This window comes from Vigna umbellata, chromosome 4 (assembly GCF_029865625.1).
Source record: "Vigna umbellata cultivar VRB3 chromosome 4, Vumbellata_1.0, whole genome shotgun sequence".
Taxonomy (NCBI): domain Eukaryota; kingdom Viridiplantae; phylum Streptophyta; class Magnoliopsida; order Fabales; family Fabaceae; genus Vigna; species Vigna umbellata.
Window position 1 is genome coordinate 73,517,487 of NC_142168.1, and position 26,783 is coordinate 73,544,269.

The window sequence follows — 26,783 nt, forward strand, 5'->3', positions numbered from 1 at the left end:
GTTCAGCACGGTCAAAAGGAATAATCCCTTTATATAATAATATAGAAATTATGGATAAAAAAAAATATCGCAGTTCGATCGAGACAAATACAATAGAGTATATAGTTGAGAACATAAAAATAACAATAATTGTGACCATAACTAGCACGAATTTAGAATAAGATTTGAATGTAATATTAATACTAATACTATAATAGAAAAAATTAGATCAAAAATAGAAAATGAGGTAGATTTAACCACGTAGAGAAGCTAGTTAGATCTCCGGCTTTCCTCGAATAAGGGTAAACAAACATTGGTATGATTCATATCTGTTAAGGAAAAAAGTTAACATGCCACCGTTGCACCAATGCAACAAGTAAGTGACATTTTCTAAGCCATTGAATTCTGCCAAAAACAAATTTTCTATCAGATATTCAGATTCAATTCAATGGTTGAAAAACTACCACACTGGTGATGTTGCACCGATGAGTACTTCAACGACGATGAGGGTGGATGCTAGAGGCTATGATTCAAGAAAAGGCGTGTAGATTTTTGTGTTATTTCTTAATTTTTCTTTGGATTTTTCATAGGATCATCATTTGCGGATGATGATGCATGGTGTGGAAAAAAAAGGATCAAGGGAGAAGAAAGATTGAGGACACTTTCTGAGATTGATCACGTCAAAACTGTCTCCACATGCACCAAGAATTTGGAAGACATGGTGTATCTGGATTCAAGAAAGGGGATCGCATGATGACATAGTGCATACGTGTATGTGTGAGATTCATGTGCGAACAATGAATCAAGGTGTGAAGAAACAACGAGGGATTCAGAGATTTTCTATTTTAGTTGGAAGTGTATATGGCATTTTTGTGAGAAGAATAAGGACAGCGAAGTTGGATTTCATGGTGTGCCAGTTACATAAGATTAGGATACATAGTTGTTGGAGATATACCTACACACATAGTTGTTGTTTGTGATCACATTTCATGTGTCATGCTATAACTTGTTTGCGTTGTTGGGGAAGACACGCACCAGACAATTGGCTTGAGACATAGAAGGAAAAAAGTGAGACAGAAGCAAGAGAAGAGAATAGAGGGAGATAGTTGCAGAGGAGGGGTTAGCATAGGTTGGATCATCTTCTTGTGAAAAGCCACGTGATTGTGAAGCCTCTTCTGCAACGCCACTTTCCCGGGGTGACTCCCATTTGAATCTTCCAATCTTCATACCAAGAAAAGGCCAACTTATATATATATGTATATTACTAGCAAGTTTCTTTAAGTTAGAGTTAGATAGACAGACGGATAGCTCAGCAAGATAATTTAGTCCTTGCTCCTTAGAGATTCAATATTCTCAAGTCATTTCTCCACATTGCTTGGTAGATTCTGGTGATGCAATCCAAGGTTTGAGCAGCTGATCCTCGGATTCATTTGGGCACATAACATTTTGTTGGCAATGGTAATAATTCTTTTACACTTTCCATATCACATTGTGTTACTTTTCCTTTCCAGGCCTTTAGTTAGACAGTCTGTTGTTTTACAGTCATTTGTTTTACTTTGCGTCTTAACAAATATCATGCAGAAGTGCCGTTTTGTTTTTTTACTTATGTTAAGGATGCAATGTCTTTTTGAAGTTTAAAGGGTGCTTAACTAGGTGGCATTTACTATGTTGTCATGTAACAATGGCAACGTTGGCTTCATTTATATGATTGACCTTTACTTGTTATGTGGGAGCAAATTCTCACCAATTGGTTTGCATGTTCACAAATGATAAAGGCACTGATGATTCTTTTGAATGCACAGGCTGATCAAGTCAATTTTGTAGTGGGGTCCCATGTTTGGGTAGAGGACACTGAGTTAGCTTGGATAGATGGAGAAATCCAGGAATCTAACAAAGACGAGGTCACGATCCTCTTTGAATCGGACACGAGGGTGAGTCTCCTGAATGTATGGTAAATCCGTATATATGCGTCTGTAGCACACATGCACACACACAAACCTGCAAACAAAATTTTCTGTCTGGTATATGTAGTTCGTTTCTCCAATGCTTTGTACTTTTTGAGGCTATTGTGGGTGTGTGATGCATTATTATATTGGTGAAAAGGAATATCACAGTATGTGATAGGGTTTGAACCTTCTCTGTGCATCTGATATTCATATCATAGATACTTCTTTAGCAAGGAATTGTGTAGTTTATCTAAAATCTTGTCAAGAAGTTTGTTTGCAAGAGTTTTCCATTGTACTTCAGAGTTAAACCAATTCACCTACACAATGAGATTATTAAACTGTCGAAAGCACTCAACACCATCTGCATTTCCATTGCAGGTTGTGAGAAAATCCGCTAACATGTATCCCAAAGATCCAGAATTCCCACCTGCTGGTGTGGAAGATATGACAAGACTGGCATATCTGCATGAACCAGGACTTCTTCAGAATTTGCAAATTCGATATTCCATAAATGAGATTTATGTAAGATGTTGAATCGATATTCCGGATGTGCTTTCTATTGCTCTGACACTCACTGCAATGAAGCTTTAACTACTTTTTATGGTGTCGTTTGCAGACATACACGGGAAGTATATTGATAGCTGTAAACCCTTTTCAAAAGTTACCTCATTTCACTGGAACTAGTACCATGGAAAAGTATAAATGTGCGGCCTTTGGTGAGCAGAGCCCGCACCCTTTTGCTATTGCAAGTTCTGCATATAGGTACCTCGTTGCTGCTCTCAGTTTTCTGTGCTTTGGTTGGTGGCTTTAACCTGTTTCTGTGCTTTAAAGAAGATAACAGGTCTAGATAATTAAGAAACAAATAAGTCCGTGTTATGGAGCGTATACCATTTGATAGTTTTTGTTTTTGGTTTTTGCATCCATCGCAACAACTTCTTTTTTGTTAAGTTGAAATCAGTGATAATCGTTGTTTTTTGAGGAGTCTAGGTCCTTATTTTTGTGGAAATTTATATCTCTCTTTTGAGTATTAACCAAAATGAAAACTTTTGTGATCTATCTTTTTTTAATACATTGCCTACTGGACTCAATAATGAAATGATAACTGTTTTTCTGGTTTTATAACTTATTTTTACTGTTTCTAGTTTCATAACGTGATAGCGGAACTCCTTCATTTTTAAGGGTATGTGAGAGAGAAGAAAACAGTTATCATTTGGTTTTTAAAAGGCACAACTGATTGTAGCTTATGGTTTTTAAAGGATGAAATTTGAGATCTTCAAGAATATATAGATAGTGCCTACATAAGAAGTTTAGACAATGCCAAGAGTACCTCAAGTTATGTTTTCTCATTTGGTAGTGGTGTTTTCTCATGGAATTCAAAGAAATAGGAGGTGGTAGCTCAATCCACCACTGAAGATAAATATATTTCTACTGCAGCCGCAACAAATCATGCCATTTGACTTAGAAAAGTTTTATATGATGTGGAGCAGCTACATGATGAATCTACTGCCATATGAGTTGATAATAAGTCAATTAATGCAATCGGGAAAAATCCTGTTAAGCATGGTGGAACTAAGCACACAAGGTGAAATATGATACCATTAGAGAAGTAGAAAAATCATAGGAAAACATCCTGGAGATAGCAATTCGAAGAAACAGATCTATCTTTTTGTAATACATCACCTACTGCACTCGGTAATAGAATGATAACACTTTCTTCCTTCTTGCATTGAGTAACTACACAAAAATTGTATTTCTGGTTTTATATCTCTTCTTTACCGTTTCTGGTTTCGTAGCAGTATCAAAGGTTCTTGGCAATTGTCAAATGATATAAAATTATGAATAAGACGTGTCTGCATTCACTAACCAAGATAACTATCTACAGCAAGATGATAAACGAAAAAAGAAACCAATCTATTTTGGTTAGTGGAGAAAGTGGAGCTGGAAAAACTGAAAGTACAAAGATGCTTATGCAGTATCTTGCTTTTATTGGAGGGAGAGCAGAAACTGAAGGACGGTCTGTGGAGCAACAAGTTCTCGAGGTAAGAAACTAAATCTTGCCCTGTATTCTGATTAAGTTTCTGCATTTTAGTTTTCTTGTCTAACCCCAAGCTTACTGAGCCATATATTAATCTCTCTCACAGTACTGTGACTGTAAGATTAGTGATACATTCTTGAGAAATTTAATTTTGGATGTTATTACTTATTTTGCATGTTATGCACAATTGTGCAGTCCAATCCAGTTTTAGAAGCATTTGGCAACGCAAAGACAGTTAGGAATAATAATTCTAGGTACTGAGTTTGTTGTCCAGTAAGATCTTTTTTCCTCTTCTTTTCAATTTCCTCTGCACCCTCTTTTGCCTAAATTGATTTAAAGTCTGTCCTAAGCTTACATAGTATAATTTCAGTCGTTTTGGTAAGTTTGTGGAGATTCAGTTTGATCAAAAGGGGAGAATTTCAGGAGCTGCTATCAGAACATATTTGCTGGAACGATCCCGTGTTTGTCAAGTTTCTGATCCTGAGAGAAACTATCATTGCTTTTATATGCTGTGTGCTGCACCAAAAGAGGTACATTATTATTCTTCCTTGTTTTGGTACAACAATGACAAAGAGGTTTAAATTTTATAAGCTCAAATTATCCAATTCCCTCGTCACTACCTTGATCCAAGTAGCTTACAGGATTCATGGTTTCATAACAAAAAGTTCATGAGCATTCTCTACATGCATATGAGCTTCAAAAGTTGGGTTTTGAAGTTTTTTTAAGTTAGCTTATGAGATTCATTGTTTTTTTTGAGTTTTCCCATGTCTAGGAATCTGGTAAGTATAAATTGGGAGATCCAAGAAAATTCCATTACCTTAATCAATCAAATAGCATTGAGCTGGATGGGTTGGATGATTCTAAGGAGTACTTTGCAACTAAGAGAGCTATGGAGGTTGTTGGGATCAGCTCTGAGGAGCAGGTACCTCTCAGTAACATCCCCATTGGAGAGTGTATATATGTTTCTTCTTTTTTTCTATTAATTGTTTTCATTAGAAATATTTGGCATCCCTCTTCTCAGGATGCTATATTTCGAGTAGTAGCTGCAATACTTCATTTAGGAAACATTGATTTTGTTAAGGGAGTGGAAGAGGTGTTTGATTCCTGTCAGCCCAAGGATGAAAAATCCTATTTCCACCTAAAAACCGCAGCTGAGCTTTTGATGTAAGTGAAGTCGTTAATTTATTTTTTGTTTCTCTTAAAAGTTAATCTCCAAGTCTATTACTTCTATGGTTATTTTTTGTTTGTTTGTGGAAGGTGTGATGAGAAGTCCCTTGAAGAGTCTTTCTGCAAAAGCATTATAGTGACTCGTGGCGACACCATAACAAAATCACTTGATCCAAATTCTGCAGCTCTCAGAAGAGATTCATTAGCTAAAATAATTTATTCAAGGCTTTTTGACTGGTAATATATCTATGATGCTCAAAAGTTTACATATCCTTATAAAAGCTCATTTTAATGTACATGAGTTTCCCTGATTCTATTGGTGCAAACATGTGTTGTCCAGGATTATGTGCAAGATAAACGACACTATTGGGCAAGATCCAAAGTCAAATAGTTTGATTGGAGTTCTAGATATATATGGATTTGAGAGTTTCAAAACCAACAGGTGCTTAGCCAGTACCCCTTTTTTTCTAGATGTTGACATGAAGTTTATTTATTTACTATAGGAACTTATGCGCAATGCATTTATTAACTCTACTCTATGTTAGAAAATAACACTCGCTTAGATATTTGTGAATATGCTTTTGATGTTTTTCCACACTATGTGTCAATAAGACACTTACAATTTATAGACTTACATATTGGCTTTTCACCTACAAAGCTATAAACTCTACCATTAGGACACCATTTATTCCTTATTATTGTCTAAAAGCCACTGCATTAATCTACTGACTCTTACACTCTAAAACTGACAAAAGTCTTAAACAAATAAACAACCTAACTAAATCTATCACATTTAAGTTTACCCTAACGCTCTCTACGAAGAGAGAATCTATTGGTTATGGATCTGTCTTCTTCACATGCCAGAGTATTTTGTTTGTCTGATTCAAGCATAACATAAATGGTTAAAAATGTTGAGGTAGTTGTGTTAGAATTTTGGGAGTAGAAATAATTGCATTGGTTGTTGATGGCTGGAAACTTAGAAAGAGGGTATAGTTGAAAATTTTTGGAAGATGACTAGTAGATGATTGAGTGTATAATGTAGCTCTTAACGATGGTGGACGATTTTATTATTCCTATAACATGACTCCTGATAGTTCCTTGCTAGATATGTTTGTAACTTGATCTTCTCTTCCACATTACTTGAGTTGAGTTTGCTTATATATAATTTATTTTAGTAAGATTGTCCTATATTATAAACATCCTTACTTAATAGAAAACAACGAAAAACATAAAAGAAAAATAGTGTCATTTTTTGGAATTGACCCTTTTTCCTATGGTACTAACTTTTCAAACTCTCCTTTGTAATGTCTAATTGGTGGGACACAGCTTTGAGCAATTCTGTATCAATTTGGCAAATGAGAAATTACAGCAACATTTCAACCAGGTTTGATTCCCTTAGTTTGTCCATCTTGTTGGTACTCATCATCTGTTGAACAATTTCTGTTGACTCAATGAACACTTCATTTGCAGCATATCTTCAAAATGGAGCAAGAGGAATATAAAAAGGAAGAGATTGATTGGAGTTATATTGAGTTCGTGGATAATCAAGATGTTATTGATCTCATAGAGAAGGTGCAGTTCACACTTCCATCAATTTTGCCATTGTGGGAAACTTCTATCATTTTCTCATCTCAGTCTTGCATCAGATGTATTTTCATTTATATGTATGATTCTACCATGGTTTCCACTCCCATTTGGACTAAATTAATCCTGCTCGTGATAATGTGAGTGTGGTTGACCTGATGAGTTTTCATGATGCCTTTTTTGAAACATCCATTCAAATTAAATTCCCCAGTAAGTCAACATGTCATGATTAGCGAATAGTGATTGTTCTATTGATGTTACTGCCATCGATTTTTGGACAAAATGATGAGAATGGTTCATAGATGGCTTGCTAGTACATATAACTGCTTATGTTAGGAACAAGTCAGAGAAATAACCTTTAAGAGAACAGGGTTTAAGGTGTATCAGAAGAGGAAAAACGAGTAAAAGGGCATTTCTAATTGTTAGGCTTTAACATTTTCTTTTCTGAAAAGAGTATGTATTTGAACTTTACTGAGATATACTTGTTTCTTTTGTATTTTACATTTCTAATTGATGTACACTTGTAACTGCAGAAACCAGTTGGCATTATTTCTCTCCTGGATGAGGCCTGGTATGTATTTCAATACTGAGTGGCTCAAACACTTGACTGTGGTTATTCAATTAGATACGGATTGGTTAATATTATTCACTTTTGCATTAAATATACTTCTATATAGATATGCAATGGCATCTGCATATGCATGACCTTTGAGATTGTGAGGTTGTCCTGCTTATTCTTTGTAGTATGTTTCCAAGATCAACGCACGAAACATTTGCTGAAAAGCTGTATCAAACCTTCAAAGACAACAAACGCTTCAACAAGCCAAAGTTCTCTCGCACTGACTTCACCATTAAGCATTATGCTGGTGATGTAAGTGAAGTACATTTTTGTCTACATAGTTTTCTCAAGGGCTAACTATTATTTTCATTTCATTCACGAAGAAAAAAGGCTTAATATATGATGGTTTTCAATTCCAGGTCACTTATCAAACTGATCTTTTCCTTGATAAAAATAAAGACTACGCTATTCCAGAGCATGCTGACATACTCAATGCCTCCAAGTGCTCCTTTGTTTCAGGGTTGTTTCCACCTTTACCTGAGGATGCTACAAAATCGAAAAAGTTCTCTTCAGTTGCCACTCAGTTTAAGGTCTGTTTTGTTTTGCCAAGTATATATACGAAAATTATCTCTGCCTTGTATTCATCTGCATTATGCTTAATGCACGTATTACAAAGCTACAACTGCAATCTTTGCTTGAAACACTAAATGCTACCGAGCCACACTACATTCGTTGTGTAAAGCCAAATCATCTTCTGAAGCCAGGGATATTCGGGAACAAAATTGTGTTGCAGCAGCTTCGATGTGGAGTAAGTTCAATGCCATTTTGGCTGTGTTCTCTTGTCTGACATGAGTACTGTGGCCAAGTGACTTGAGACTTTGCGGATGCCATTCACAGGGAGTAATGGAGGCAATTCGGATAAGTTGTGCTGGATATCCTACTAGAAAGAAATTTGATGAATTTGTTCAGAGGTTTAGCATCCTGGAACCTGAGGTTCTGAAAGAATGGTATTTTCATGCATACCTTTCCATTTTTTGTTTTGCCTTTTCCAGTCATATAGATGAATCTGATTGTGGAGTATTTGAAACTGAATAACAATAACCATACTTTCTCAGCCCTAATAGGAAGACTGCTTGCAAGAGGCTTCTAGATAGAGTCAATCTTAAAGATTATCAGGTGCCAATTTATTCAACTGGATTTTTTATTCATCTCAGTTGTAGCATTTACATTGCATGCTGGTTTGCTTTAACATGGACTTGAAATAAAATGTTATTCGGAATAAAACAAGTTAACTGCTATTGCATTGCTTCTATGTGCTTGTGTGATTGCTTCATTTAAGATCATAAAAGGAAAAACAATAAAACTCTTGCTGACTGAACTATTTCCCATTGCAGATTGGAAAGACAAAAGTGTTTCTGAGAGCAAGTCAAATAGCAGAACTAGATGCATGTCGTGCAGAGGTCCTGGGAAGATCTGCAAGTGTCATTCAGAGAAAACTCCGCACGTTTCTCTGTCAGAAACAGTTCACCTCATTGCTGTTGTCTGCCATAGAACTTCAAAGGGTTGCGAAAGGTGTCATTTATGTGAAGCTTTTAGGACTATTTGTAGTGTTTTACTAGGTAATCAGTGAAATGTTATTGCATGTTGATTGTATATTTATGTGCTTTGAATTTAATGTAGGACAACTCGCACGACATCAGTATGAATGCATGAGGAGAGAAGCAGCTTCTTTGAAAATTCAGAAAGATTTCCTAATGCATGTTTCCAGAGAAGCTTACAAAAGTATTTATGCCTCAGCTATTTGTATTCAAATTTGTTTGAGAGGGATGGTTGCTAGAAATGACCTTAGATTCAGAAAACGATCACAAGCTGCAGCTGTTATACAGGTAGGATAGAGAACTTCTTAGTTAAAAGAAAAATACTGTTAAAAAGTGGACTTTAAGCCTAACTCAACCCCACAAACCGGTTTGTAAGGTGAGGTGATACCATGTTAAAAAGTGAACTTTAGGCCTAACTCAACCTTATAAAACCAGCTTTTAAAGTAAGGTTTGCACCCACTTATATATTATAAATTGGTTTTATTTCTAGTTGACACTATCATATCCATGTCTTACATTGAGTAAAAATGAAAAAACTAAATAAAAAATAACATTTTGGATTAGAAGTAGTGTTTTATGTCAGTTTGGTTCAGGTTTCATTAGTATTGTATTTCTTCAGTCATGCTTCATTAAAAAAAAAATAATCATTTATATCTAAAATCTCAACTGAAATTTAAGTCTTTCCCTTACCCTTTCAATCATTGTAACATGCTATTTTATAATGAACAAGCATGAGGTTAAAGCATCGAAGGTGTTGGGCAATTGTTTATCTCACTAGTAACCATATATTCACATGGTATGATGTTTGGTGCATTATATATAAAACATGATAAATTTAATGTGCTTTTTCTTTTGTCTTCTTATTATAGGGTCTATATAGAGGTTATATTGCTCGTACTTATTTCCAGAGGTTAAAGAAAGCAACAATTTTCGTAGTGTGTTCCAGGAAGAGAACAATGGCTCGGAGAGAACTTCGAAAGCTTAAAATGGTGTTCCCTCTTCCCTCTTGTTTAGTTTTCTTCATTCTTAAAGCATTAGCAAATTCCTATAGTATTTTTCATTTTAAAATTAATCAGCATTATTAATCATTTTTCATAAGAAATTGGTGAGCTTTGTTACCATAAAATTCTCTACATCTCTGATACTATATATATATATATATATAATATATATATATATTGTAGGAAATATAAATTAATAAATTTATGATAAATTTAGATGTTTTTAATTAAATTTTGTTGGTATATTAAGTACTCAATTTTTTAATTGAGTTTTTACTGTTTAAGTTTTTATTAATTAGATGGCTTGGTTATGATTTTATTATATCATCTTAATTACTTCTCTCTACATGTTAAGAAATGTTGCTCATATAAATATTGTTGTTATCATGAATAATTTTTATTATTTTTATTTAAAATAGATTGGATAATAAGTAGGTTTCATTAATAATAGTGATGAAACAATCTTTTCATAATTCTATGTGATGATATGAAAATTATTTGAACTTAGTGTAGGCTGCCAAAGAAACAAAGGCACTTGAAGCTGCAAAAAATAATCTGGCAAAGAAAGTGAAAGATTTAATTTCGTTTCTAGAGGAAGAGAAGACAATGAGGGTAATTTATTTATTTACAGTAAATTAAAATGTAGAAGCATGAAAGAGTTTAATTATCTCCAACATGCTAAATGTTTTGTCTTTTCATTATGATATTGAGGAAGCTACGACACAAGAAAATGAAAAACTACAACATGCTTTGCAAGAGAAGGAGGTACAATTGGAAGCCAAAACACAAGAAATTGAAAACCTAAAACATGTTTTGCAAGCGAAGGAGGTTCAGTTCGAAGAAATCAAGGAAGCCAAGAAACAGGAAACTGAAAAACTGCGGCTTGATCTGCAAGAGATGGAGTTTCAGTTCCAAGAAGCTAAGGCAGTGCTCACTGAGGAACTAGAGACTGCCATGAAAGTAGTTGAGCAACCTCAAACTGTGCAGGTATTCTGTTCATTATTCATACCTTCCGGTTGCTGCAAATCTTGTATTGAAAGACAATATTAAGACAATAAATATAGTTAAGATATGTTCTAATCATAGTTCTAATACTATGTTAAGAAGTCGACTTTAAACTTAACTTAACCCCACGAAACCGGCTTGTAAGATGAGGTTTGCACCAATCTATATATTATACATTGGTTTTATCTCTAGTTTCCAACAAACACTTAATTCAACCAAAATAAAGTGTTTCTAAAGCTGTCAAAACAGATAATCTGACTCAATCCAATCTGGTCTATCATGAATTAGTTATTTAGTGAGTTAATTTAATCGGACTCACTTAGTATTTGATATTAAATTTTTATATGTTTATTTTTTATTCTGTGCAGGAACTGGTGAATTCATTCGAGAAGAAAATTGGAAAGGAGTTACCTACAAATGTTACTAACGATGAGTTGAATAACCTTACTTTAGAAAATAAACGTATTAAGGTACAAATCAAATACCAAGTATTTGAAATTTATGCATTCTTGTAATTATTTATTATTATTATTATCGTTATTTTTTATGCTTTACAGGAACGCATTAAATTGTTGGAAAAGAAAACTACTTTACAAGAGTTTCCTGTTAACGATGAGTTTATCTATAAGCTTATTTCAGAAAATGAACACCTTAAGGTACAATTTAAATAACGTGTTTGAAATTTTACATTATTGTATATATTGTTATTGTTATGTTTTACAGGAACAAATTAGTTCATTGGAAAAGAAAATTACACCGGATTTTCTTGTCAATGCTGCTGACGCAATCAATAAATTTGCATCGGAAAATGAACATTTGAAGGTATAAATTAACATTAGATATCTCTTATTAAATCTAGGTTTAATAGCATTTCTTTTCTATATTTATAATAATAATATTATAAGAAAACACAATAATAAAAAAATTGTCAGTAAAATAGTATTTATTAACAAGTTTTATTTATGAAAAAAAGCTGTCAGTAAAATATAATTTATTGATGAATTTTAGAATTTTAATTGTTAATGAATATTTTCACTTACAATTGATTCATAGGTCATGTATAACTTTTATTAATTAGATACTTTTGTTAGTAAAATGATTTCAAAGTTTTTGCTTTAGTTTTGATAATGTGAAAGTAAAATTTGTTGGTAATTGAATTTTTTGAAAATCTATTAATAATTAAATTTTTGAAATTTCATTAAAAATCGTATTTTTTAAAATTTTGTTGTTGGTAAAAATGAGTTTTAATTTTCTAATAAATCTGATGAAATATGTCTTATATATTAAGTGGAGATGAGTGAGAAGAAAAAAGGAAAAGAATGAGGAGAAAGAAAAAATGGGAAGGAAAACAATAGGAAGAGGAGAGAAGAAGAGAAGAATAGGAGGCAATGAGGATTGTTATCGTAGTGGTGACGATAGTGATAAAGGAGAAGGAAGAGGAGGAGAAGAGGAGAACCAAAAGTGGTGTACACAATAACAACGATGATAAACAACAAATGTCGGTGACAGAAGAAAAAGAAAAAAAATAAAAGAAAAAAATGAAAAAGAAAAGAATGAGGAAGGAAAAAACCAAATATCAACGATTATTTACTGACATTTCTAATTCGTCAATAAAAATTATCAACTAGCATTTTATCAATGATTTTTTTTGTTGGTAATCTTGCTTGATTGAAGAAATTTTGTGCTTACAATGAATTTTTTTCCCATTGATAAGTTCAGGTTTTTTTATAGTATAATGATTCAAAGTTTTTCTTTTTTTTTTTTTTTCAATGTGATGCCATATGTTTTAAAATGACTCAATGTGATTCTTTCCGTTAATCAATGTTAACATAGTTTAAATCACCCACGCTTTACGTTTTTATTGTTCAATCCCAAGAACAAAAAGGGATGAATGATATTATATTAGTCATATTTAGTCTTTTAAAAATATATAGAGACCATATTGAGTACAAAATAAATAGAAAAAAAAACATTGAGTTAAATAGGGAGAAAATGTGAATTATTATTATAAATATAAGGAAAAAATGCTATTAAACCAATGCAAAAACATCCTTTAAACACATCTCCTTTATGTTCATAACATTTTCATATTATCTAATTCATCTTCATTTTCTCTTGGTTGCCATTACTACCAGCCACAGTACTCACAACTTCTTCGCCACGCCACCAAGCCTACTCTCTTGAAATATCTCTCGGCACCATTATCGCTCTCGTCCTTCTCCATCTTCTCGTCCACACTCGAGGTTTCGTACTAACAATGACCTTCACCGGCATGCCACTGTTCCCAACACACCACCTTTGCAAGCTTCTCATCTCATTTCGTCTAAAAGTTTTTTGTCGTCATTCCATTTAGGGTGTTTTTTTAATTATATTTTTCTTTACCCTAAGATGTTATTATTGGCAATACTTGCTCTAAGTTATTTGTTTCTCATTGTTGAAAAAATACGTAGCTAAAATGTATTTAATGTGTTAAAAATATACTTAAAATGTATTTCATTTTCATTAATGTTAGAATCTAGAGATCTCATATTGATTAGAAATAAAATAGATTTACACTATATAAGTGGTGTAAATCTCATCTTACTAATCAATTTTGTAATTTTAGTTAGACTTAAAATTATTTTCTAATAGAACAGAAAAACAGAATAAATTGACATATTTGAATATTTACATGTTGCTTCTAAATTATTCTTATTAGAACTTTTTATCTTGAATAGAAACAATACAAATGATGTGAACTTTAAAAGAATACACACAGTACTAAAAATTAATAATCTTCATGTGATATTTGAAACATTAACTATATCATTATTTGTAATGTTTAACATGAATACATATACACCTTAAAAGTTATTTGAAAAAGTAGTTGTTAGGAGTAAAATTTTCATATAGTTATTAGTGGTATTAAAACATGATATAGAATTTAATCAAAATCAAAAAATCAAATCCATGGGTCATATAATAATCAAAATCTGATATAGACTTAATAATCAAATTCTAATGTAGACTTAATGGTCAAAATTAATATCTATCCATAGGTTGTCTTAAATTTATATAAGAAGAAAATTTAAGTGATTGGGTCATATGATTCCTCAAAATCACATTAATGAGAAAATGGTATGAAAACATTTTGTGAACAACAATAAAAAATTACAATAGAATCACATGTTTAACACTCTGAGAAACAAAAAATTAACATAAAAAATGTGGAGAAGAGAGTGAGGAACAAAGGACAGGCCAAAATTGTCCCTTCTTTAATTCTATACTTTTTATAAATTTAATAATGTATTTTTATTTTAATAATAATAATAAATTAAATTTTATTTTTCATTATCATAAAATATGGGTAGACACGTGTGTTTCTATCAGTTTTTCATATAATTATTGATTACAGTTATAAATTTGTTTTTGTAAAAACATATATAGACTTAACTAAAGTGATTAATAAATTTAAAAACTCTCAATTGAGTTTTTATTAAAAAATTATTTCAATCTTTACAATTTAACTTTTTTAGTTTATAAAATACTATGTGACAATAACTATATATAGATAACCCAACAAGATAATAGTCAATTGAGAAATAGTCTATCATTGCATTAACACAAAAATTTAATAATAATAATTCAATTGAGAAATGAATTTTTTTAGTACTCAATAAATTATAAAAACTTAATAAAAATTCAATTAAAAACTTCCAAATTTACAATGGATTTTGAAACTTAATTAAACATCAATAATATAATTATGCTTATAACAAGGACGAATAATCATTTTAACACCAATAATAAATAATGTATTTTTATTAATATAGAGATGAGGAATGAAAAGATCAATATATAAGAATAGTTACAAACCGTTATTTATATTAAAATAAATAAACACCATTTCCAAACCTTTGACTTTATTTTTATATCACATTTTCAAGAACACGTCATTCACAAAACGCCGCCGTGAAACCGGCAACGAACATTCCATTTTTTACAACAAAATAACATAAACTAAATTATAATTTTGATCTTCTATCATTTTTATCCGCGATTTTATCTTATTCTTACTTTATTTTTCAAACATTTTATTCTTCAGATTTTAAAAAATGTAAAATTATTCCATTCAAATGATTAAATCGTTTAATTCAGAATTCAATTAGATCTATCACCATAAATATTATGTTATTTACTTTAATTATACTTAAACCTTGACCTTTATAACAACTTGTACAATAAAACATATCAAGGAAATTAAATTTCAATTCCAATAAGAAAATGGCATAAATAACATACATATATACAGAAGTAAATTATTTCTCACTAGATTTTCTTAAATTACATTTACCTTCTTTGTATTTTCTTTATTATTATAATTACTTCTTTTCATAAAAATAGACCGTGTAATGTAAAAATGTAATGTTTTTTATATGAACAATTTTTAAAAAGTATAGAATTAGTTTGTTTAATAGAGAAAATATCGATCTTAAAAAAATACGACTCAAAATTAAAAATTACACTATAATCAGAGAAAAAAAAAGAAAATAAATAAATAAATAAAATCACATGTCAGATCTTTCAGAAGCCAGATTTTGAATTTAGAAAGAAAATCTTTTTACATGAAATTTCGTGAATTTACAATTGTTTTTTCTTTTCATTTTGGTACTAATTAATGATAGAGAAAAATGTGAAGGCGACAGAGTCCAAACGACAGCGTTGCGAAAATCTTCTTCTTCTTCAAAGCCCAGCTCTGTGATTTCTCCCAAGAAGACCCTCCATTATCACTTTCTTCTTGTACTCCTCCGAATCGAGATCAACCTCGTTGGACGGCGTCGTTTTGGAGTTTCCGTCGTCGTTTACGCCACCGATTTTCCCCCAGCGCGGAGCGCAGTAGAGCCACACCGAAGTGCAGAGAATGGCACATAAACGACCCCAAAATATCATAATCACCAAAGTCACCACCACCACCGACATGCCAAAAACACCGTCGTTTCGTGCCTTCTTACGTGTCGTTTGCGTTCGCACCGCCGGCGGCGGCAGCCGCCCCGCCTGCCGTTTTGCCTGAGCAGGAGAACCTCTTTCCCTGTTGACGCGTGTCCTCTGCGTTGTTTTCCAAACCGTGTCTTGTCTGGAACATAGTTTAAGAATATAAGGAGTTAGAACATAGAATTTATCGAAATTGGAAAACAATTGAAAAAGAATAATTATTACTCCAGTTCCCAGTTTATTTTAATGGAGGGAAATTAAATTTTTTAATATCGATAATGTGCAGTCACTAACATTTCTTTATTAAGGATTTGACTTGCATAATTTAATTACTCTAATTAGCAGTATTATTACTATTATTTAAGTTCAACTGTTCAAATTCTTTTTACGTATTTTGTCACCGTATAATTTTTATTTTGTATGCATTTTACGAATCCATTAAATGTGTGAGTATAACACTGTTAGAATGTTAAAAAAAAAATTAAGAAAGGAAAACTCGTTTTATTATCAAGTTTTACAAAAATGATTTTCTTGATGGTATGTTATTAATTATCAACTTTTTTAAAAAAACTTGTTAACACATTTAATAAATTGAAAAACATGTAAAAAAATGGAAGATATAATGTTAGAAAAACAAAATGAAATTTGATAAGATGATTATTAGAATAAATACCTGTGTGGGGGTATAATAGGGTGTGGCGGGTGGGTGAGTGGACGGCGGAGGGTAGGTGGTTGCCGGAGACTGAGGCTTATGAGGAAGAGTTGACTTTGACTTGGCCTTGGAAAATGAGCATGGTGAGAGTGAATTGAAGCTTCAAACGGCACCGTTTTGTAAGATGATTTCTTGGTGAATCGAATCCTTAGCCATGAAAAACAACTTGTGGTAGTAGTTTTGTTCTTCCTCTTTTTCTTCTTGATGTTTGAAACATTAGAGAGATTCGAAGGCACGGGAAGAGCCAAAACAACATAGAAAAAGAGAGGTTTTGGATTTGGCCATGGAAATAGAAAGGATGAGAAAGAAGGATTTGATGAGATTGTTACCGTGGGTGATGAACATGGTTATTATTAGAATGATGAGGAGAAGAAGATGAAAGGTTTTTGAGATTAGAAATATGATTAGTGATGGTGTTGTAATTGAAAGCATGGTAATTAAAATAATGATGAGATAGGAAATGGTTTTGTTTGATATATAATGTTAATTAGGGTTTTGGGATGGAAGACTTAGACTTTTAACGAGTCCAAATCTTCTTCACACGTTTACACCTTCCTCACGTTTCATCATAAATTCAATCTTTTAATTTATCTTTGGAGGCTTCTCTAAGGTGCTTATGCTTTACGTGCATGCACACACATGTGTAGTCATCATCAAATGGTAAAAACCATAAGAATGTAATTATAGTTATAGTTGGTTTGACCACAAAAAACAATTGTGTAATGGAACTAATCGATTTCTTTTCTTTCATATGTATGTAACGTAATGTGGGGATTCCATGATCATCAAATTTGGTGGTTATATATGTACTTGTGTGATATTTCAATTAGTTTCTAACTTCTCTTTTACTGATAGGAAAACTTATTTCTGATCTCATTGATAGTTTTAGTGGATAAATTTTTCTTTACTAGTTTGCAAAATTTACTTAAAATAAAGCTACATAAAACCCTTGTTTTTAAGACTTTTATGTTTATCCATTTTAAAAAAAAAAAACTAGTTGTTCTTTTATTCCTAATATTAGGGTTTTATGTAAGATAAATTATTAAGTTTCACGTTTAATCCATAAAAAACACATATCATATAAATATTATATATATATATATATATATATATATATATAATATATATATATATCAACTCACGTAAAATATTCATTATGACACAATAATTAGTTTTTATTTACTAAAATAATTAACTTTTTTATTTTTAACTACTATTATATTTGACATGTTTATTAATTTACGGACCATGTCCACTTTGTATAATTCTTTAGGAATTCATCATAAAGAAACATGCTTTCGAATAATTTCAATTTTTGATAGTTTTCGCTCATTCAAACAATTAACACACGAAAAATAGAATATTCGATTATTGTCTGGAACATTCATCTTTGCAAATTCATAAATTGTTCTATTTCACTCTCATATTCATTTGTTATGTGTATTAAATTTATCCAACTCTGATCCATTGTTATCGGTAAAAACCAACACCTTTGCTTTTAGGTGAAGCTAAGAAACAATTAAACATGCAGTCCAATTTGTGAACTCAACCCTATTACCAGACCACAGCATAAACAATTAATCAATGATTTAGTTCAATACGCTCACTTCAAAGTATTTAAGAGACTAATATCTCATTCCTAAACAATCCTATTAATTAAGACTCATAATAATGTCCATTTTTCTTTTGCCTATAATTTATTTGATGATTTTGATCACCACTAAAAATTCACCACCTTACTATTTTTTCATTCTAACATAGAATGGTAACCACATTAATTGAATGCAATAACATAAACACATAAAACTCCAACAAATGGAGAATCTCACAATATCAAATTTTCCTTGCAAAAAATGTAATGTAGCAGTAAATACCAACAAACTCAACAGTAAAACAGGTAAGTATTGATCGAAATTTATCTATCATGATAGCAAAACCCAAAAAACCATGATCAAAAAACACCACGAGCAATAGGACAACCTGAGCGCAACGGAAGGAGTGCAACCCACCATGCAATGGGAGCTTCAACGCGTAAGAGTGACCCACCACACTGCGACAACCCTACAATCGTAAGCTACAACGACACACTACAGCACCGCCAATGACGGAGGAAGGATGGAGTGCACGACCCATCCCACAACAAAAGCTTCAACGTGTAGAAGAAGCGTGACCCACCACATCACGACACCCCTGCAACCATAAGCTCCAACGACACACTTCAACACCACTAATGATGAAGGAAGGAAGGAATGGCGAGAACAACTACAGCACTAGAACACGACTACAAAAACCAACCAGTGTAGAGAAAGCTCCGAGAAGCAGTGAAGCAACAAAGCAACAAAGGAAACACAATGAAGCAACTAAACAAACAATGAAGGAAACACAAACGATAGGAAGAAACTAACAAGAATAAGAAGCATAGAGAAAACTCAAAGATTTCACAAACGTGAAACACAAAAAGGAAGAAAGATATGAATATTAAACATTATACACCATTATAGTGACAAACTAGTATAGAAAATGTTCTCCAATATTACATTTTTTCCATTACGTCACTTTCTATATTGATTCTAGGTCTAATGGTTAAAAAAGTAATTTTCTATATCGATTATGAGTGCAATTGATATAGAAAGTTTTGTAATTTATTATAATTTTACTACTGTGTCATTTCTATATAGATTCTATGTCTAACCGATATAAAAAAAAATTCTCCTATTTACTATATTGCCACCATATAACTTTCTATACTTGATAGATTTCAATGTCGTTATAAAAAACCTATCTTGCACGAATAATAGGTTAAAATTGGATGAAAAAACTTCTAGTTAGATTTTTTTTCATCTAACGGTAATCTATTATAGTATTTATGTTAAAAAAATACTTTTAAGTGTCTATTTCCCACATTATGTACTAGTCTATTATTTTTAATTTATTTTTAATTACTTTTAATTTATGAAAATACTTTTAATTTATTATTTCCCACATTATGAAAATACTTTTAATTTATTTTTAAGCCTATAGGCTATATGCATAGTAGCATATTATGTACTAGTCTATTTCTCACATTTTTGTTACTATGACTTGATATACTATGATTCATTAATCGTAGTTTAATATTAATATATTAAAAAATAATGTAAATTCTAAAATTAATTTAACCATATTTGTAGATAATAATAGATATTTATACATGTAAAAGTAATTTAATTATCTCAATTTGAAGTATTATTATTTATTTTAATCAGTATTTTGAACTTTCAATACTAACTAACTCTAATTAAGGAGTTAAAAACGGAAACTAAAATGACGTAGTGTGACCGAACTAATACGTTTCTTTACGACAATGAAAACGGAATATAGCTAATTTTACCAAGTCTTTTATTATTTGTAAGTTCCTTTCATAAGGAAGAAACACAAGACCTAATTTATTTATATGCAATATTTAAAGTTTGCATTTTGTAATTTTATGGGGCATTTATACATACAATTCTCGTGTTTAACTTTAAAAAAAAAATAAAAAAAGAAGTGGGTCAGTGAAAATCACAAAAACAGAAATTATATTAGAAATTTTCTGTACTTACATCAGAACAAAAATTTAAAATTTAATTAAAAGTTTGTCTATTATTAATTGCAACATTAATGATGATGAAAGACGACTGTTAGAGGAGGAGTTTGGGTTGATTAGTTATGCATAATACAATAAATTATTATAAAAACTTCTTAGTTTCAAACTTGGGGAGCAATCAGAGGTGAATAGCCTCCTTTAATTAGAAGTTAAATAGAAGAAGATAGTGACATAAACAAAAAAATATAACAGAATATTATAAAGAAAATGACATAAGTTTTCAGAAAATTTGATTTTCATATGCTATATCTATCGTATCTTTTTTTGCCTTTGTCTTCATGTAAATTTATATGTTGTCAAATCTTTGTAATCGAAACACAAGAACCAAAATCTTGTTCTAAGTTGACATTTGACAACAATAATGACTACTATGATCTTGATGGATCGATCACCATAAATCCACAAAAATTTTTCAGGTGGGAAATTGTTTTATTTTTTATTCTCATAAGTGTTATTGAGTATAATTTGTGGATTTATTGAGTTTGGTGTTGAATTGAGAGGTTTTTTAGTGCATTTTTACTAGTTAATTATTTTTGTAATATAAATTATCTTTTCTTTATCTACATTTAGTTTTAAACTTTATCTTTTAAATAATTATTTTTAAGTTAAAATAATTATTTTATCTTTCGAGTGATTTTTTTTTTAAATTTAATTCTTTTTCTTTGATTTTACCTCATTTTTTAATTTATAACCTCTATGTTTTTCAATCTTATATAAATCCATTCATTGTTTTTGTATTTTCAGTTTTTCAAAATAATTTTCTATGGAAATATTTTTCACGAACATATGAAATCTTAATTATCATGTGTATGTTTTATAATGAGTTTTTAACGGTCACTTATTTGTCACAAATTTATTTTCTTTTGACATATTTCTCCTTTGATAATTATCTTTCTTAGAAATAGTCAAGACTAATTACAATGATAATATATATAAAATTTGAATCATAATATATATAAAATTTGAATATATTCTCCAAGGCCATTTGTGAGGGTAATGTTTTTTGTTGTATATCTTGATATTTCATCCCTTTTTTTTCCTATGAATAAATACATTCCAGTAATTTTGATTAAATATTCCAACAAATGTTTAATGAATAACATAAAAAAATGTCATTGAAAATATTATTTAATATAAACAAATAGTTGTCATGTCGTGTTGTCTACCTCAGTTTTCACATGGAAACTTAACTTAGTATATGCCATAGATATAATAAAACAATATAAATCTAAATAATTAACATTAAATGACATTTCACAAATACATTACTTGAATAAACAACATACTATAATATCATACTAAATCAAAATTGAACAAATTGAACAATTAGGATCTCATGTTTCTTTAAATTTCTAATTTATAATCAGAGTTGAACATATGAAATTAAATTATTACCGAAATTTCTTAGTTTCAAACTCTCAAAGCAATCAATAGAAGAATGTTACATCCGTTGAACTTAAATACAATGAGACAAAGACAGAAATAAGAAAATAAAACCAAAATGACATATGTTCTCTAAATATCACACTATAGAATATCATATCTAATCCTTTGCATGATTTGATTTCGTGAAAATTTACAAATTGTAGAATCTTTAGAATAGTTCCATTCCACTTAAAGGATTGTTCTAATGAGACTTGACAATAACACCACGTGATATCAAGTTTGATGGATTGACCAACGTAAATTATTCTATATAAAAATACTATGTTATGCCTCATTGTTAATATTGACATTTTAAGCAAGTTGGCATTCAAATATTTATCAACAATATTCGGATAATAGATAGATTAGGTTTAGCATACCACTAATTTAGTATCATGAGTTGGCATTTTGAGTTTATTTGTCTCGATTAGTACATTGGTTGTTTTTTTTAATTGAAAAAAAAAAGATTAATTTTTTATTTTATTTATGTAAAATGCAAATATATAATTATATTATAACTTAGATCATTAATATTTATATTAAATTATAATTATTATTTATAATAAAATAATTTAACATAGATATGATTATCTTTTTAACTTTTACATTAGAAACATTAATTATTAAAGACTTACGAATATTTAATGATTAAGTGCCCATTCACTTTGGTAGTAGTAAATATTTGTAGATTTTTTGGGACCTCTAGAAAGGAAATTAATAATAAAAAAAAACTGAAGAAGAAAGAGACACCATTGAAATAAAGCATAAAGGATAAAATGGGTATTTTAAAACAATTAGGTGCAGGAAGTAATAATGGGTGGAAACATGAGCCCAAGCACGAAGCCCAACTAAATAAAGCAGTATTATTTCTCCCTCCATGATCTGGCTTCTTTGTTGGCTTCAATTTCAAGTTCCAGTTGCGGCGTCTCTCCGAGAACTACAGTTCCAAGGTTCGATTTTCGCTTCTTCTAATCAGAACTCACTTTTATGTGGCACCATTAATATGATTACGAACAGTGTTAATATTGAAATGCATACATGAATTAGCGACGAAAGCTAATAATTTAGTGACAGATAATTCAAAAATCGTGTTTTCATGGTGGAAATAATGTATACTGTGCATATGATCTCATATGAATGGCTAGAAAAGGGTTTGATTTTGTTTTTGGAAATTTCGAATGGATGCGTGAAATAATGTAATGTTCATAGGTTAGGGCCTTCTTCACATAAATTTCTCCATAAACTATTGTAGGAAACGAAAAATAATGTGAAATAAATTGAACTCTCTTTGTTAGGTTAAGTCAGTTTGTGCATCAGAGTTTTAGAGAAGTTAAAGTCAAGGGCATAACTTGATTTTAGTTTAGGGGACAAGCTCGATTCATTTTTATTTTCTTATTTTCTTCTACTGCTGGTGGAGAAGTTTGTGGAGTTTCTAAGAGTAAGAGTAAGGGTCTTCATAAATGCTTATAGAAGAAAATAAAAAGATGAAGTGAAAATAAACTTCTCTCTAATTTAATGTTATATTATTATCCAATTTGAAATGATGAATGGATAAGTTTATAAGGTGGTGTAATGGTAAAGTTAGAAGGAAAGGGGAGATAGGTTGTGGTCCTTCATTAACAAAACATTAACAACTAATATTTGTTGAAAAAAAAAACTTTTCAATCTCGTTTTTGTTATTATTGTCCTCATAACTATGTGATTTGTATAGCTTATTCAATTTGCTTCTGGCGTTACAAGTTCATTACCTGTGTTGATCATTTTTTTTATCTTTGGCAGAACTTTTCCAGCCTAGAAAACTCCATGTTGCATTGAAAGCACATTTTGTTCTGAGTAGTTCTGTCTCTTTCATCCAGTCAAAGATGGCTCTTTTGTTCCAGAAATTTCAAGAGGTATATTATTATATTTGTAACGCAATAATTTTGGTGTATCAGATTGATTTACTTTCTTTTAGAAGGAAGCTGTTGCTCTTACTATTTACTTAGATTATTGCAGAATATGTGCAAATTAATGTTTATTTATGAAACAAAACAAGAAATGGAGAAAAGACACAAATAAATAAATAATATGACTTTGTCTCTCAATTGACCCCATGAAGAACAATACTGTCTAGAACTCATTTAGAGCATAATATTCTTTGCTTTGTAGCCAGTAGATAATGATCCATTACACAAGAATACACCCATGCTCATGACGAGTTTTTCCATAACCCTAGAAAGAATAAAGTAGAACTGTAGAAGGAAAGTTCAACTCTTTATTTTATTCATCTTCTGTAGGTTTCCTCCTATTTTGTGTTGTTTCATATTTGTTTACTAAATTACTATAACTTTTATGTCAACATTATATGGATTCTGATTAAACCAATGATCAAAAGGAGGAGCTCCATGATTGATGGAAGTATGATATCCTACTTCTTTAAGGGATTTAGTGTTTTACAATTCTTCAGAGTTTTGGGCTATTCAAAGCTGTAGCTAGCTGTTACCTGTTGTGTGTCATCAATCATATGAAACTTATGACAATAATGAATAACCAATCTCGGACTGAATTTGTTTTCAGGGTGTGAGAACCCTGGTAAAGCGCCCTGCTTTTTCTAGGGATCCTAGACAACTACAATTTGAAGCTGACATTAACCGATTGTTCCTTTATTTAAGGTCAGTGTACAATTCCTTGAGACTTCAAGATATTTAGATCTTTGATTTATGACAGATAAGTCGTTGTGTATGTGATACTTCTCCTTCTTAACATATCGGCATATTTTGCTCATGCAAAGACTTAAATATCCAGCTATAATCGTCTAGGAAAGAATGCTGATGAAGCACGTGCCGAAGAGATTATTGAAATGGCTGGTAAAGCCTCGTTTGCTGATCAACAAATGCAAGTACAAGAAAATGTTCACTCACAAATTAAAACATTTTGCACTTTCATGGATGAAATTCTACTTCCAAAAGAAAAGAAGGTAAATGAACATGAACCAGAAAGCACGGTGCCTCACCGAAGTGGCCTTAGTTTTGCTGTGGGTAGGAGTAATCCAGTCCAGAATGAACTCGGTGAGTTTGACCCGCACCTCCTTTCCTTTCTGCATACTTATGCAATCTTGGTGAGCATTAGGAAAAGAAATTAACAGCTAGGTTCAACGTGTCTGTTTAACACTGATATATTTAACACTTCAGCACTAAAGTGTCATCATATTTCCATGTTTTACTGACCAGAATGTCCGCATCCTTGATGTGATTTGTGTTTTAAGAGCCATACATAGCATGACAGAGCATACTCTGTTACTCTCTTTTTTGTGGGTCACAGTTTCTTGTAGGCTCTATGAATGCGAAGCCATGGATGTGTGCAGCTGATATTTGTTTCTACCTAATAATTAAATTTATGTAAATGTAAATATCATTGATCTGTATGAGAAATGCTCATATTTATTGTTCACGAACCTGACATGTCAAGTAATTTAAAGTTTCAACACTGACCTCTAAATTGTTGCATAACCGTTTTATGCTGTTTATCTTCCTTCAGACAAAAAAGGGTACAAAAAATATCCTATTTTAGTGATAATTTACCTTAAGTTATTCATTTATACTTTCGTATATTATTGGGATATTTTCTCCTTTTTACTTGTTCACTGTAGCCACTTGCTTTTGGAGCAGCTGCCCCCAAGACAATACCATTAAGCCGAGCTGAAGTTTCTCAAAATTTAAAAAATCAACTTGGCTACACTGTTAATGTCAAACCTTCTCAGATACCTCACAAGGATGCTGGCCAAGGTCTTTTCTTAGATGGCACAGTAGATGTTGGTGCTGTGGTGGCCTTTTATCCGGGCATAGTCTACTCTCCAGCTTATTACCGTTATATTCCAGGGTATCCGAAGGTTGATGCACTGAACCCTTATTTGATTACAAGATATGATGGGAATGTCATCAATGGTCAACCTTGGGGTTGTGGAGGTGACAACCGAGAACTATGGAATGGTTGGAAATCTGGAGAAATCAAACCTGATGTGAAAGGAGCTGAGCCTGAGAGAGGTTCAGAAAGGTTTTGGAAACTACTTAGTAAGCCTTTGGAAGGCTACAAAGGAGATAACGCTGAAGTGATTGAGCGTAGAAACCCATTAGCCTTAGCTCATTTTGCCAATCACCCTCCAAAAGGGGTGCAACCAAATGTCATGATTTGCCCCTATGACTTTCCATTGACTGAAAGCGACATGAGAGTCTACGTTCCAAATTTGTTGTTTGGAAATGCAGAGGTAAATATGAGGAGATTTGGCAGCTTTTGGTTCAAGGGAGGGTCAAAAATTAGTGGATCACATGTTCCATTACTGAAAACTCTTGTTCTGGTTGCTACTAGGCCTCTTCAAGATGAGGAACTCCTTCTCAATTACAGGCTGAGCAACACCAAGCGGAGACCAGAATGGTATATTCCAGTGGATGAAGAAGAGGACAGGAGAAGATGGAGTTAGTCAATCATCCAAACATCCGAACAACTTCGTAATTCAGAATTCCCTTGTTTCTGTCTCAGCAAGGATGCTGAGCAACACTTATACAAACTTGTTCTTGTAATCCTTATTCGGATGTTATTTGTGTTGACTCAGCAAGGATGGTGAAATTTTTTCGAGATTGATTTTGTTGCTATGTTTTCTAGAAGACAAAATTGAATTGAAGGTGATGTCCAAAATTTCAGGTTCAATTAAACTGAATAATGAATAAATGACTCGTCACACTCATCCATCATCCTCTTACAACCTGGTAAGGGAAACCCCAGAGTCTAGCATGTTTCTATGGCTTCTGATTTCTCTCACTTGTGCTGCCTGTTACATCTTTAGTGAACCTTGGCATAGTTTTTCTGAACATCTTTCTCTCTTACATCCAACACCTTTTTATTTTTATTGAGGGGTTGTTTATTTGAAGAACTAGCATACATGTAGATTTCCTTCATCAATTATGACTAACTTTAGCAAAACTGAACAGTTACATTAATATTAGTTGGATGTTGAAAATTTAGCTTCAAAATTTCGAAGTTAGTTTACTAAAGTATAAGTGTTTCATAAAATTATTAGCTGTGTCGTAATAAATACACAAAATCTTAGCATAATGTTTCATATAAACTTTAATTTTTTTTTGAGGATAAACATGCATGTTTAGAGTATTTATAATTGTATTTTTAATTAGTGTTAAACTTT

The 26,783-nt window shown here is 31.5% G+C and overlaps 2 protein-coding genes and 1 pseudogene across 4 annotated transcripts; 2 read left to right on the forward strand and 1 right to left on the reverse strand.

Moving 5' to 3' along the window:
* The first annotated feature begins 776 nt into the window (after positions 1–776).
* On the forward strand, positions 777–11,702 carry LOC148201222 (myosin-8-like). Its single transcript, XM_088113148.1, has 26 exons — positions 777–887; positions 1,782–1,910; positions 2,304–2,447; positions 2,542–2,694; positions 3,812–3,964; positions 4,156–4,214; positions 4,331–4,490; positions 4,733–4,882; positions 4,982–5,124; positions 5,218–5,364; positions 5,468–5,569; positions 6,454–6,511; positions 6,598–6,699; positions 7,245–7,282; positions 7,456–7,582; positions 7,690–7,860; positions 7,947–8,078; positions 8,168–8,277; positions 8,386–8,446; positions 8,665–8,842; positions 8,951–9,156; positions 9,738–9,857; positions 10,383–10,481; positions 10,704–10,856; positions 11,279–11,344; positions 11,598–11,702. The coding sequence occupies exons 1-26, from the start codon at positions 777–779 to the stop codon at positions 11,700–11,702; spliced, it is 3,177 nt and encodes a 1,058-aa protein (XP_087969274.1).
* A 3,672-nt stretch (positions 11,703–15,374) lies between these two features.
* LOC148201223 (uncharacterized) lies at positions 15,375–16,848 on the reverse strand (annotated as a pseudogene).
* A 5,647-nt stretch (positions 16,849–22,495) lies between these two features.
* LOC148201224 (uncharacterized) lies at positions 22,496–26,451 on the forward strand. Of its 3 annotated transcripts, XM_088111683.1 has the most exons (5): positions 22,496–22,557; positions 23,387–23,499; positions 24,164–24,258; positions 24,392–24,654; positions 25,255–26,451. In XM_088111683.1, the coding sequence occupies exons 2-5, from the start codon at positions 23,470–23,472 to the stop codon at positions 26,061–26,063; spliced, it is 1,197 nt and encodes a 398-aa protein (XP_087967809.1). In that variant the 5' UTR covers positions 22,496–22,557; positions 23,387–23,469; the 3' UTR covers positions 26,064–26,451. The 3 variants fall into 3 exon arrangements, with proteins under 3 accessions (XP_087967809.1, XP_087967810.1, XP_087967811.1); XM_088111684.1 differs by lacking the exons at positions 22,496–22,557; positions 23,387–23,499 and having other exon boundaries at positions 24,378–24,654; XM_088111685.1 differs by lacking the exons at positions 22,496–22,557; positions 23,387–23,499 and having other exon boundaries at positions 24,406–24,654.
* Positions 26,452–26,783: the final 332 nt, after the last annotated feature.

What these genes read in the sequence shown, in the direction of transcription:
- LOC148201222 (XM_088113148.1), top strand. Translation starts at nt 777, where the DNA reads ATGAATCAAGGTGTGAAGAAACAACGAGGGATTCAGAGATTTTCTATT. An exon ending in TATTCAAGGCTTTTTGACTG is followed by an intron (nt 5,365 to 5,467) that starts GTAATATATCTA and finishes TGTGTTGTCCAG; the next exon opens with GATTATGTGCAAGATAAACG. An exon ending in AGGAAGAGAAGACAATGAGG is followed by an intron (nt 10,482 to 10,703) that starts GTAATTTATTTA and finishes AAGGAGGTTCAG; the next exon opens with TTCGAAGAAATCAAGGAAGC.
- LOC148201224 (XM_088111683.1), top strand. Translation starts at nt 23,470, where the DNA reads ATGGCTCTTTTGTTCCAGAAATTTCAAGAG. An exon ending in TGTTCCAGAAATTTCAAGAG is followed by an intron (nt 23,500 to 24,163) that starts GTATATTATTAT and finishes ATTTGTTTTCAG; the next exon opens with GGTGTGAGAACCCTGGTAAA. An exon ending in TCCAGTCCAGAATGAACTCG is followed by an intron (nt 24,655 to 25,254) that starts GTGAGTTTGACC and finishes CTTTTGGAGCAG; the next exon opens with CTGCCCCCAAGACAATACCA.